Source organism: Budorcas taxicolor, chromosome 4 (genome assembly GCF_023091745.1).
Source record: "Budorcas taxicolor isolate Tak-1 chromosome 4, Takin1.1, whole genome shotgun sequence".
Taxonomy (NCBI): domain Eukaryota; kingdom Metazoa; phylum Chordata; class Mammalia; order Artiodactyla; family Bovidae; genus Budorcas; species Budorcas taxicolor.
The window spans coordinates 63,713,605-63,726,544 of record NC_068913.1 but is presented as its reverse complement, the minus strand read 5'-3'; the positions used below and the strand labels follow the sequence as shown (position 1 = coordinate 63,726,544).

Below are 12,940 nucleotides of genomic sequence, written 5' to 3'. Positions count from 1 at the left end.
ACCTCATCTTTTTTGGCAAAAAAAAATTGTGAAGGGTACACTCACCAGTTGATTCTGGTAGGCAGTGACTGCTGTAAAAACTGTTTCTGGAAAGATGAATGTTCTGAATTCTTCAGACTTCAGATTGAGTAATGAGGCTGTGTGGTCTTTCTTCTTAATGATGTGCACCCGTGGCTGGTACTTATGCATTGAGTTCAAAATTATCTACAATGAAGAATGGAAAGTACAGTACTGAATTTCAGGTTTTTATATTGCTGCTGCTGCTGCTGCTAAGTCACTTCAGTCATGTCCGACTCTGTGTGACCCCATAGACGGCAGCCCACCAGGCTCTCCCGTCCCTGGGATTCTCCAGGTAAGAACACTGGAGTGGGTTGCCATTTCCTTCTCCTTCTTATATTGCTAAACAGGCCCAATTACAATAAGGCAAAGAAAGGATCATAAAATCTACAGTTTCAAATGTAGTTTTAAGATTAAAATCTACCCTTTCCATTCTCCAGGCAACTAATTTGTACATAATACAGCAGAGTCATCACTGTGAATCACATTTTACCAAAACAACTGCAAATAACACAGGTTGTTTCAAGTGTTCTTTCTAAAATTATAGAAGAAAATATCATCTGCAGGATAGGTTTATTTTGAAAAAAATAGTTTTGTTTTTCAGTCTGGTTAGACCAAAGGCAGTATGTCTCTAAATTTTCTAAAGTAAGAAATTACATATTCGAGGAAGCCAGATTGTTACTTGGGACAGTGGGGATTTGGGGGTTGGGGTGGGTGGCAGATCGGATGGTAGGGAAATAAAACTTAAAAGGTAGTGAGGTGTGAGATAGACTTTGGTTGGAATACTGAATCAATACTTTCTCGCTCTTTTAATCTTGGGCCAAGTGATCTTACCTTTCTCACCCCATTTTCTTAAATGCAAAAACATTTAAGTTTTAAACTCACAGGAGTTGTGGTGAGAATCAGATGATGTAACTCTTGTAAATCACATAGCAAATAGGAAGTACTCAGTAAATATAACTGCATTATCATCATCATGTCTGATAGCTTCATTGATTCCAACTTCCAGGTACAAACTAAATAGGAATGATAATGACAGCTGTCTTCCATTCTATAGCTAATAAAAGTTGCCCAATACTTAGAAATCAGAAACATACCCTTGTTTACAAAGGCACTATTTTTCATGTATCATTTAAATAAAATACAATTGCCATTATGAAATTTGAGCAACAAATCTACTTTCAGATATTAAAGATTTTCCACATCTCCCTCAACGCCACACCCAGACAGCTACCTAAGTATACAAAATTGAGTATGTTTTTCTTGGGATAATAGGGCTCATACTGTATGCCCTTCACCCCAGGAGCCGAGCAGAGAGCGTGGCTCTCAGAGGAGGTGTTTGATACATGCTGTGGCAGGACCAGGGTCAACAGCATGCAGTATTGTCGCTCTCTTGTCTCCTTGGCTAACTTGGGTGTGTGGGTGAATGTTAATGCTGGTTGACTTTAGGAGAGTTAAATACTAGTCACTGTGAGATAACTGATAGAGAATCAATCTGTTTCTGTACTGAGATATACACCAACAAAGTTACAGGGCATTAACTGGCATTGAATTTTGAATATGCCATCTTTTTATGATCCCAAATCTGAATAGGAATTACTGAAGCAAATGAGAGCTTAAAATGAATCAAAATAAACTTTAAAAAGTTATCTCTTTGTATAATGCATTTATTCCAAGGAATTCAAGATATCTGTGCTCAGTCCTAAAACTGGAATAAACTTGAAGTGATAAAGCCAAACATTTGCCTCCTGAAACTGGTATAAGAAAAACCTGAGCATTCACTGTATGTTCTACTAAGAAGATAAGAGTTTTCAAATCACATGCGCATACACATACATACACACTGGAAAAAGCCCTAAGCTTTAAGTAAGGTCCCCTCTTCCTTATTTATACCAGCCCTAGGTTAATTTCCTTTAGGAAAGGGTATTGGACAGACTCAGACCCCAGACTGAATCTCAGACCCCAGGGCTTCTTGAACCTCTGCTCCGGCTTTCGTGGATCTAAGAAACACTGATAGAAATGTCGACTTTATTTCATTGGAGAAATAAATTCCTGGAAATAAGAAATTTTCCTATTATAAAACCAAAAATGCATCTGTAAAGGGGAGCTTCAGGGCTGATTCAGAGAACTTATCTAAACAACACAAGATCTAAAAAATTTCCCGGTAGTTTTCAGAACATACTGTTTCTGTTGAAAAAGAGTTATATTAAATAATAAAAATTTAAAGCCAAAATGGATATTAGCAATCATCTAAGATTTAGGCAAACAATTTGTCACGGTCTGATCTTGGCGTAATCAGACTAGAACCCAGAGCTCCTGAAGTATGGCTTAGTGCTATTCCTCCCCATGAAACTGATGCTGAAAGGAAAACACACCAATTCTGGACAACTGAGTTGTAGGTTAACCTAGTTACTCTGACTTGGTCAGGATAAACAAGGTCTCCTGTGGGCATATGGATGGTGGCAGTGCCTGAAGTGATTTACTTGGTTTTAGGTTCAATCCAATTTTTTGAAACCATGTCTAGAGCTCTCTAACTTATTATCTATGTATATGTAACCATGTTTTTGGAAAAGTTTTGAGACTCTTCTTCTAAATTGCATAGATCCAATAAAAATTAAAACCTTAAGTAACAAGAGCCTTAATAAAAGGGATAAGAGAGAGAATAATTATATCAGAATATCTAAGCCAAGGAGAGAAATTATGAAAATACCAACTTGCTTTCTGGCAAACAGGGCAAAGGAAAAAAAAAGGAAACAGTATTCTCCTCATCAAAAAGAAGCATGCATGTCTGTCTGAAGTTTCCTTAGCATAAAATCTAAAACACTTATTAAAATGTAAATCTTTACTTAAGCACATGAAATAACATCACAGGTAGTTCCTTAAAAAGCATTCCTAGCAATTGTGTAAAAGCCTGTGTCAGTGGCTGTTCTATTAAATGTTGATAGGAGCTCAGAATTCCAGTTTCTTTTTTCTCCACATTTTGACAAATTCCTTATTGATATATAAAATCAAATCGTTTTGTTTTTAACTGCAAGACTTCTCTGTGTTCTAATATTCATAAGATTCACTACAGAAGAGATATGTAAAAAGCGAACAGCACTTTTCCACATTTATTTGTACGTAAAACCCTTTGGTCCCATTGTATCTCACAAGAATGTATTCTGCAAAACACATTTTGGGAAACCGCCATTGGAGGTCTCAGCCCCATTCCCTTTATGCTGTGTTATCTATCACTGATAGAAATTAGATATTTAATCCAAGAATGGGCTGTAGTAACCTCCAAAATGCACATTCCCTTTTTTTAGTTGGCACAGGTGGTAAAGCATTTGCAGAAGTGGGATTCCACGGTGCCAAAGGTCCCTGACCCTCTTACATAGAAATGGCATACAGCATCTCTGTATGTATCAGAGTTCCCCAAAGAACACAAGAATGTTCTCACAGAATGACTCAGAGCTGGAAGTTTGGAGGGGAAAAGGGAGAAAAGGAAGAGACTTCAGCAGAGAAGGTTTCACGTAGCTTCTCCATTCTACCCTAGGGAATCCGCGTAGTCCAAGTACTACTTACATGGCCATGTTGATCCAGTTCATTGTTTGTGAGTTTCACCTTTTCAAAAGACACCATCTGTTTGAGTAGCTGCTCGCCAGTAAAAGGAGAGTCTGGATGTACATACAACCTAAGAAAATTATGACAGAATTTTATTGAGACATTTTTAAAAAATCTCACTGTGGGTTTTAAAATATCCTGATTCTAAAGGAACACAAAAATCTCACATAAATGGTGAATTTTTATTTGCCTCATTTAATCTCAAATTTAATAATACAGCAATGCCAAAATAATGCTAAAACATACGAATGTGTTTCTTTGTGTACCAAAGATTTTAAAGGGGTAATACTTAATACATTTTCTATTATTGATTTTCAAGGGATAATACTTAATACATTTTATATTATTTGCTGAGCAAGTTGTTTTTTTAAAGGTGTTTTTTTTTCCCATCTAATTAATCAACTACTGGTCTGCTTCTGTCGAATATAAAATTCAATTGTAGATATTTTCAAAGGAAAGTCTAGGTTATACTAATTGCATAATGAGCTCCTAGCATAAACATTGCTAAAAAGCAGTGAAGGCAAATAAGTTAAAAGAGGAAACAATTCTAGAGAAGCTATCCATTTAAACTCGAAGGTGGCTCAGTTTAAAGTTTGTTTTCTTTATAAGCATGACAGTGCTTAATACAGTGACCCTGGGAACTTTTAATAGATCACATAGTCTATTTGCTTCTCCAGGTACCTTAATATTATTTCTTTCATCATTATCTAGTTAAGTGCTCGCTAATGAGAGTGAAAACAAGCTGGGTAAGCTTCAAATTATTTAGTATATTTATCTGTAAATAGCCTAAGCACTCCCCTCTCCCCCCAAAACAGCTTTGATCGGGCAAAAAATGTACTTGTCAGGTATTTGTCATTTATTGATCAGCTGCTATGTTTTTGGCTAGCTTTTACCTACTGACAGTTAAATGAAAGTCATTTGCTTTACCTGCAAAGCTTTAAACTAAGTACAGCTCTTTGTAAATCACAATCCTAATATCCACTTAACATAAGCTTTTCTGAAGTCATGGGAGATTATAGAACTAATAACAGGGGAAGGAAATATCCTTGATTTAATGGGATAAATTCCTTTATCCATGCCACAGGTTATTCATATTTATATTTTGTATCGAATCTTTGTAACTACCATTAAACATACATATTATGGAGGGAACAAAGGAAAGGGAAAAAGTTAAAAAAAAAAACACCTTTCCTAACAATATTCATGTAAAGAATAAGAAGTCTATGCTATAGTTTGTCACACAGAGGACTAACAATAGAAGAATTGGAATCACAGGCTGCAACTCACAAAGCCCACCAGGATCTAAGCAAAAAACAGGCTAACAGTACTAAAGATTCTTACCAGACCCATACAAGAACTTTAAAGGTTTTAGGTATTTGTCTGCCTGAATAATTTTTTAAAGGAGTGCTCAGAATTGCCTTTCAATTGAAGTATTCTTCAATGACACAACCATAATATTAAATAGCTTTTCAAATAGCACCCTTCCAAGGCTATTACTCTATATACACAGTTGTTTTACTAATAAGCACCACATCCTGATTAGAAAAGACACTGATGCTGGGAAAAATTGAAGGCAGGAGGAGAAGGAGATGACAGAGGACGAGATGGTTGGATGGCATCACCGACTCAATGGACATGAGTTTGAGCAAGCTCTGGAAGATGATGAAGGACAGGGAAGCCTGATGTGCTGCAGTCCATAGGGTCACAAAGAGCCAGACAGGACTGAGGGCCTGAGCAACAACAACCACATCCTACCCACTCCTCCAAAAAGGACTAAAAATATTTAGTCCTAAAAGTTAGTGAGATGGTCCCTCTTTATGTATCAATTTACCACATATAATAAGATTAATAAATATTAATTTATTTAAATATCAACTTTTTTTAAAAAGGAAATGTCCTATGAAATTTATTTCATAAATTTATTTAAAATAAAACATTATTTAGGTTAATACAACGTCTTGCCCATTACTATGACCAAATGATATTGTCAAGCATCATTTCTTCTGATTAGAAATAACTGACTGATGAATTTTAGTCTAAAATAAAGTCTTTCAAAGAGCTAGAATTGCAAGGAATTTCTACCATAAGTACAAAAATGATCACCTCCCAAATTCTTTACCTCTCCCATATGTAGCTACAAATTATAGCAGTGTGTTTTAATAGCAATAAAAAATAGTTGCTTGTATAATCTGGAATATTTCTATCCTATAAGGCACAAACATTTTAATCTAATATCAATATAAATAAACTGAGCTAGGATGAACGAAAAAGCATACAGGAAGCCCCGCTTCTCTCAAGTCTCATGGGACTTAAAATTCCAGCAATAGCTTAAACATGCTTCAGTTAAGATAGTGTATTGGTACATGCTTTCTTTTTCCAGCCAGAACAGATTAGTAACATAAACAAGGCATGTCATATTCCCAACTGGCCTAAACCAGTTCCCCATACCTTTAGATAGGAGGAAAATGTATGCTAAATAAGAGTGATTAACTTCTTAGAGGAAAGACTTAAAGAAAAAAAAAAAAAAGAAAAGGGGTGGGAGAGGCTGCTTGTAAAAATAGTTAGGAATCTGCTAAATTACTCCACTCTCTGTCTCCTTTCTTCCTTTCTCTCTTTCCCCTTTAAAAAAAAATTGTAAATATTGGAAAGAAGCTCTAGATTAGTGTGAACTGGCTAGTTAATAGTAAATAGTAGAGAACACTAATTATATTTCTTTAAATATCTATTGTAAATTTGTCATTTATAGTCACTCAAAATGAGTGTCATTAAAATTTTTTTTTAGTCCTGATTGTTATTTAATATATCGATTTGGAAAGGCTGGGATCCTTTCTAGTCTTTTGTGGGGATGGAAAACTCAGAGAGGCTCCTTTTAATCTTGTCTCTAGTGTATTTAACAGACTGTAAGCTTAATAATGTGATCTTAATATTCCATTGAACTGTATGTGTAAATTATCTGTTTTGATTCTGTGCCTTGATTTAAGACTCCAAACTATATCCTTACAAAGAACCGCACTTTGAACCATAACATCAAAGTTCCTAAACCTGTACATTTAAATAAATTCTTAGCCTTGATATGAACTGCCTATCGATTATAAAAATGACATAGTCATAAAACAACTTTAAAGCTGTAAGTTTTGGTTTTAGAGCCCTAAATGTATAATCAGCTATGTAAATGTAAATTGTAAAATGTAAAGATTCATTGTTTGTATTAAAGAGTGCCTGTTAGATTTCTGTTCTTCAGCTAGTCATAGTCACATAAAGTAAAAATACCGTTTTCTTCCCTCCAGAATGCTCATTTGGGCAAAGCAGCAGCAATAAAGGTTTGCATGTGATTTGTTAAACAGGGTTCTCCGGGAAAAACATTACCAATGACTAGCACAAAAATGGACATGTTTTCTTTGGGTCATTACCTAACATAGTAATTGAATAATTTTTCAGTAAAAGTATATTAACCTGATGTTGAATTACATTTATCCACTAATTATGGAGAGGGGGGAAAAAGAGTTTGTTTTTCATACTTAAACATCTCTGAGCCTTTTATTAGTCAAAAAAAAAAAAACCCACATTTACCAAAATGATGTTTACCATGTGAAGTTATAACCACACTATAACAAATATCTACTAAAAGCTATGAATGTACTAAAATGCACAGTTTTAAAATGAATTTTAGGGCAGTCGCTTCATCAGTAGGTTTATTCTGCTGGGTGTTAGCCAAATAGAAATGAGGGGTGTCATATGAAATGGGTCCAGATTTCTAACAAACATTCCAATTGAAATTTAAGAAAAACTTTGAAATGAATTATGAAGAAAGATAAAATTAAAGGCAGTGTTCTGAGTAGAAACTCTGCCTTTCTCAGAGACTAATCCATATTTTGTATAGTTAATCCTGGAGTGCCTGGGCTTGGAACGCTTTCTTACCAGAACTCCAGAACTCACGGCTTTAAAAACAGACCTGCTGAAAATTCAAACAGCCAGGGCAGGAGACATTTTGCTTGGCTGAAAATCTGGAGACACAAACCTGGCTGGCAGTGGAGGGTCCGCTTTGCCAGCCACCAGCCAGGAGGACCGGTGGTAGGCATAGCGGTACCTCTTGTTGTCCACAGGGACGATGTCCATCAGGACTATGTACTTGGCCTCAGAATCCACACCGGAAAAGGACACACGGATGGTAGGAAACATCCTCCTGACACAGTGAGACAAAGAGAATCGCCAGAATTAGAGAGGAAGAGAGGTCCCTTCCCTCTCTACCCAGCCCCCAAACTCTTTGTTTCCTGTAAAGCCACAGAGATGTGAATACAGAGACTGACCTTCTCCCAAGCCTAGATAATCATAAGTGTCATCTCTACAGGAGTCCTCATTAATACCCAAAGTTCTGCAATTAGGGAAAATCCTGTGCTAGATCATCAAGCCCATCAGGCTCTGAACCGAAGTCTCCAGAGCAGAGAGAGTCCTGTAACCTCCTTATGTTGCAGGGAGAAAACTCACCCCTGCCTTAGTAGAAAGCCAGAGAGGAGTTCTCAGGTTGGTTTTCTTTTCGGGGGACTCTGAGAGGGTGCATCCCAGAGACCTGAGAGCTGGAGCAGTCGAGCGCCAAGGGGCCACCGATCCCTAGAGCCTTAGCCCAAGTCCCAGGAGCTGCCTTCCTGCCTTCCCTGAATCAGCCCCGGACTTCAGCATCTAGGGGCCCGGCACCGGAGCTCCTTCCTACCAGGAGTGTGGTCATTTCAAATTTCATTCTATCTCCCTGATTTTAATTTTTGTTTTTAATGGGAGCTTCTGCAAATAAAAGGAAGATAAAAAGGTGATAAAAAGGAAGCCACCTGCCTCCCTCACAACACGGAGCAGCCCGCCCTGTACTGCAGCAGGCACAAGTTCCCGCTTCCCTCCAGATGCAAACTCAGAACTTTAAAGACATAACTGGGCTGCAGGGAGGAGGAGAGCCCTCTTGCCCTTAGGGTGGGGGTAGGGCTTCCTATAGCCAGATCCCATGAAAGCAAATGCCTGGACATCTGTCTCAGTAGATCTTACCACAAGCAAGTCAGTGGAAGGAAACCCTCCGTGAGCAAAGCTTCCTCTTCAAGCTCAGTACTAGCAGTTTCACCCAGTTCCTGGAGACTCCCTATGCCACACAGGGCACCGTTCCCTCCTCCCCGCTCCTCAGCCGACAAGGCCCTCCTGCTACCTGCCAGACTTGGTGATGATCATCTCCGTGCCTAGCTCATGGAATTTGTCCCAGAGCTCCTTGGTCTCCAGGCTGCAGGCAATTTTGGCCATTTCCTCGCTGGGGATGATGGGGGTGGTGGGGATCAGTGGCTCAGTGCACAGAGAGGAGGAGGAGGGGCTGCTGCCGCCTGCACCACTGCCGCCAAACTCCCCATGAGCATCTAGGCTGGTCAGCTCTCCCAGGGGCTGAGCACAGGAAGACTTCTCAACAAATTGTTCTGCAGGCAAAAAGAATTGAGAATGACAGCTAATTCTGTCAATCAGGGATAGGACAGCAGCACAACTAAAATACGTACCTAGACTTGACTTTGGAAAAGTTATGCTCAGGATCTCCAGGAGGGCAGTGCAAACCATTCACTATATAAACCAAGCCTGAGAGTCCTGTGGAGTGGCGTGGCTCCTGCTTGCTTGCTTACTGAACCAAATCAGTGAGTTCCAGAACCAGTTCTTGTTACCATTACTTGAAACCCACTTTGGAGAAGAAAAAATGTGAGGAGTGGATAGTGGGGACGACAATGATCATAGAGAATTAAAAACAAATATTCCTGTTGTTATCCCTCCACATTCTTCTCAGTTTGTGGGCCCTGGTACCAGTTCGTCCTCTCTGACAAAGAGGAGACACTTTTTCCACGGAGATCAAAGCAGCGAAAATACCAGCTCCTTCCTCACTTTGAGAGAAACCTCCCTTCCCTCCTGAAGCCCTCTCCCCATAAGAGAAAATGAAAAGGGGGTGTGGTTTGCTGTGGTGTTGGGGATGTGGTTTTTTTTTTTTTTTCAAATTAAGTCACTTCACTTCTTTGCCCAGTTCTCAGTTTCCCAGACTTTCAGATGTTAGATTGGAACATTTTTATAATTTCCCTCCCTGTCTGAGACCTTATGAAAGACTAACATATTGCTTGTTAAATCATGGGAGTACGCTCTCCAATTTTTTGGACGTGGCTTGAAACAATTACTTGAGGGACAATGTGTGTATTTTCTCTCTCAAAAAAAAATGTTCTGTGAGGAAAAGAAACCCAAACCCAGACCAGCAGAGTGTTAAAGTAGGAAGAACAGTTTTCCATCAACCATCAGGCTGGAATACCACTGCCTATGAACCAAACATTCTCCTCCACAGCTGATAAGGGCCTGGGAATACACCAGTCACTTTGATGGAATACAGGAGGAGTTTTGTAATTGGCCCAATTATCTTGCGTCCCTTAAAAAAGAAACTACTTGAATCGACAATGTGAAACTGGACTCCAAAACAACTCTGTTCTAAGTGCCCTCAAGGAATTGAAACAAGTTCTAAGGACACACACACACACACACACACACACACACACACACACACATATATATATAATGTTTTATTTCTCTTTGACTTGGGGCAGCAAGCAAGAGGTAGAGAATTTTAACCTCTTACAATAATAATCCAACTCATGGAAAAATTTTTAAATAAGAATAATCAAATTAATTATCATATCCTTGTTTTCAAATTCAAAGAGAATCATGCAGTCACAAAATTATATTTTCTACTAAATTTTCAGAAACATATTCACATAACATCTTTATAGAGAATTAAGTAGCCTTAAAATTTTTCTGACAATTGAAAAAAGCAAATTCCCTAAGCTCCAAACTAACCAGTGTGTCAAGGTTGGGAAATGGAAGAAGGAAATGATACAGAAATGTTCTAACACAATATTTTATGTCAGTTATATCTCAATTTAAAAAAAATTTATGACTTAGTTGTCTGAGGTGGTTCTTTTGAATAGACCTAATGTGTTTAAATGAGCAATCATGAGACACCTCTGACTCCCACCCTACAGCTTCTTTAGCATCTCCTTAGTGTTGCATTCTCTCTGAACAGGTATTTCACGTGCTGGAGTCCTTGGCTTACAGTCAGTAATAGTGCTCTGTTGAACTGGCCCTAGAAAGGGACTAAAATGCCTTCAGGTTCTTTCAGAGCCTGTCTCAAAAGCCCCAGGGGAGGAAGGATGCTCATTTTACAGACTGGAATGAAGTGGGGGTGCTTTGAGCTGCCAATGGTTTTATAGTTTAGAATTCAGAGGAAGGTATTTTTTCCCCCCTCAGGAAAGTAGAGAAGGAAGCAATGTTGAAATGACAGTAGAGCTGAAGCTAACATGTTTCCCAGTCTACTGTACATCTGTCAGGAATTTTAACCTGAAATTCTCTTTTCCTGCTAGCTACCAAACACATTACTGTTTGGTAATTTATTTATAAATAAATAAATGTATTTATTTGGGGCATTTATTTATAAAGAATTTGGAGGCCTCCTAAATAGGAGTGGATAATGTTGGGAAGGGCCACAAAGTTAACTTTGAAATTGGTGGTAAATTTTTTTCTAAACAGTTGGAGTTTATCTGATTGGTTATTTCCATTTCTTTAGCAGGTTTAGATTTACACGGGAGGTTAGATGGGAAGAACCAGGGAAAGGGAGTAAAAACCCTGGAGGAGAGACTTTTTGACATGTTTTCTGCAGATCTTCCTGTTTCCTTTGCCTTGGTTCTAAGTTTCTGCAGGGATTCTAGCTCTCTCTTCTCTCTGCTGAGGCCCCTTATTTTCCTTCTATAACATTTCATCTTCCATATTATTATTGTGTTTCAAAGTGTGAGACGTTAAAATGTTGAGAAAGGCAGGGAGAAGGAAAAAAAATTGAAGTTAAAAAGTTAAAAAAAATTACCCTAAGTTTACTTGATGCTTTTCACTGTTTTAGAGCTACCAGATGATCAGGATGTGAACTAATTATTACCCAGGGACCCAGAAGGTGATGATGAGAACACTTCTTTCTCCCAGTTGTGAAGGGACTTGAAACACATCTCCAGCAGTTTCTTTCTCACACAGTTCACTCGTGTTAAGGGGAGTAGAGTCACTTTTCTCCCTTTTCTCTGAGCAGTGTCTTCTATAAATGGTAAAGGTTGTTAAATAAACAGTATAGCTAAAAGTTGAGGAATCTGGGAAATGATTACTGGTTAATGTTTTTGCCAACCGCCACTGAAAGTGACAGCAGCTATGAAATGTCTTACTGATATATCTGGAGCTTCTCTGAAGAAAATGGTTCATTCCGGTAGAACTGGCTTATTCTACAGCACCTGCAGGGGTCTTAAGGAGCTGAGTTCGTGTAATCTATTCAAGTCAGGGAAAAACAAAATTAAACTAGTTTCTTGTGAAGTGACAGTCTCCTTGGTTGCAAGTGCACAAGCAGGTGTTAGATGCATCATAAATTCTGTCGAGTCTTAAAAGGGGGCTTTTATCATTATTAATCCTTAAATCTTTATCCCCAAAATGTTACACACACACACACACACACACACACACCGGATGTTCGACTTGACAAAAGGATTCTAGACAAATAGGTAAGGAAAGCGACATATGAGGTGTGAAACTGGTTGCATATAACAACACTGTGAAGTCCCCAAAGAATCTGGGTCTAAGAGGAAAAAAAGAAAAAATTTCCCACCCGCAACGTATGGTCTATGACCCGCGGGTCAGAGCTGCCGCGCGAGCCGGAAAAGGTGGACACCCTCAAGAGCGTCGTGCAGCTAGGGGACAGAAGGACAAACAAATGTGCAGGCTGCCCCCCCCCACCCCCCCCCCCCCGCCCCATGCCTGCCCATCCTGGACAGTCTAGCAGCCCGACTTACCCAGTGGTTTGATGGTGTTCTCCGTAGCTTCCTTCTCTTTGGAGCCGCCGCTCGACATCAGCGCCGCGATGGAGAAGGCGTTGGCCCTGGAAGAAAGCTGGGGCTTGGGCGATGCCGTGAACTCCATGGCCCCCAGTGTGCGGTCCTGGCCAGGGACCGGGCCTGCCGAACTGCTGTCCAGCTTCCCCAAAAGAGACAAAGACCGAAACACAGAGCAAAGTTTCCAAGTGCAGCCAGAGGGGAGCCAGGGACTCTAGATGAGTCAGCCCCAGTCTCCCAAGAGCTCCACACCGGTGTCTCCTTTCCCCCACCGCAAGTCTTCAGCCGCTGAGACTTCGAACTAGCCAGAGAGTACCAACAGCGGGCTCAACTGGGTGTGCAAGTACAGGGACGCTCCGCGGGGGCACAGGCTGCGC

General features: G+C 39.4%; 1 protein-coding gene across 1 annotated transcript in view; it reads right to left on the bottom strand.

The window, feature by feature from the left end:
- Positions 1-12,651, bottom strand: part of TBX20 (T-box transcription factor 20) — a 46,019-nt gene extending 33,368 nt beyond the window's left edge. The window contains exons 1-5 of the mRNA XM_052639101.1: positions 12,525-12,651; positions 8,843-9,101; positions 7,679-7,843; positions 3,622-3,730; positions 46-204 (exon numbers count right to left, since the gene is read on the bottom strand). Of these exons, the coding sequence (XP_052495061.1) occupies positions 46-204; positions 3,622-3,730; positions 7,679-7,843; positions 8,843-9,101; positions 12,525-12,651 (819 nt within the window). The remainder of the gene's footprint in view (positions 1-45; positions 205-3,621; positions 3,731-7,678; positions 7,844-8,842; positions 9,102-12,524) is intronic.
- Positions 12,652-12,940: the final 289 nt, after the last annotated feature.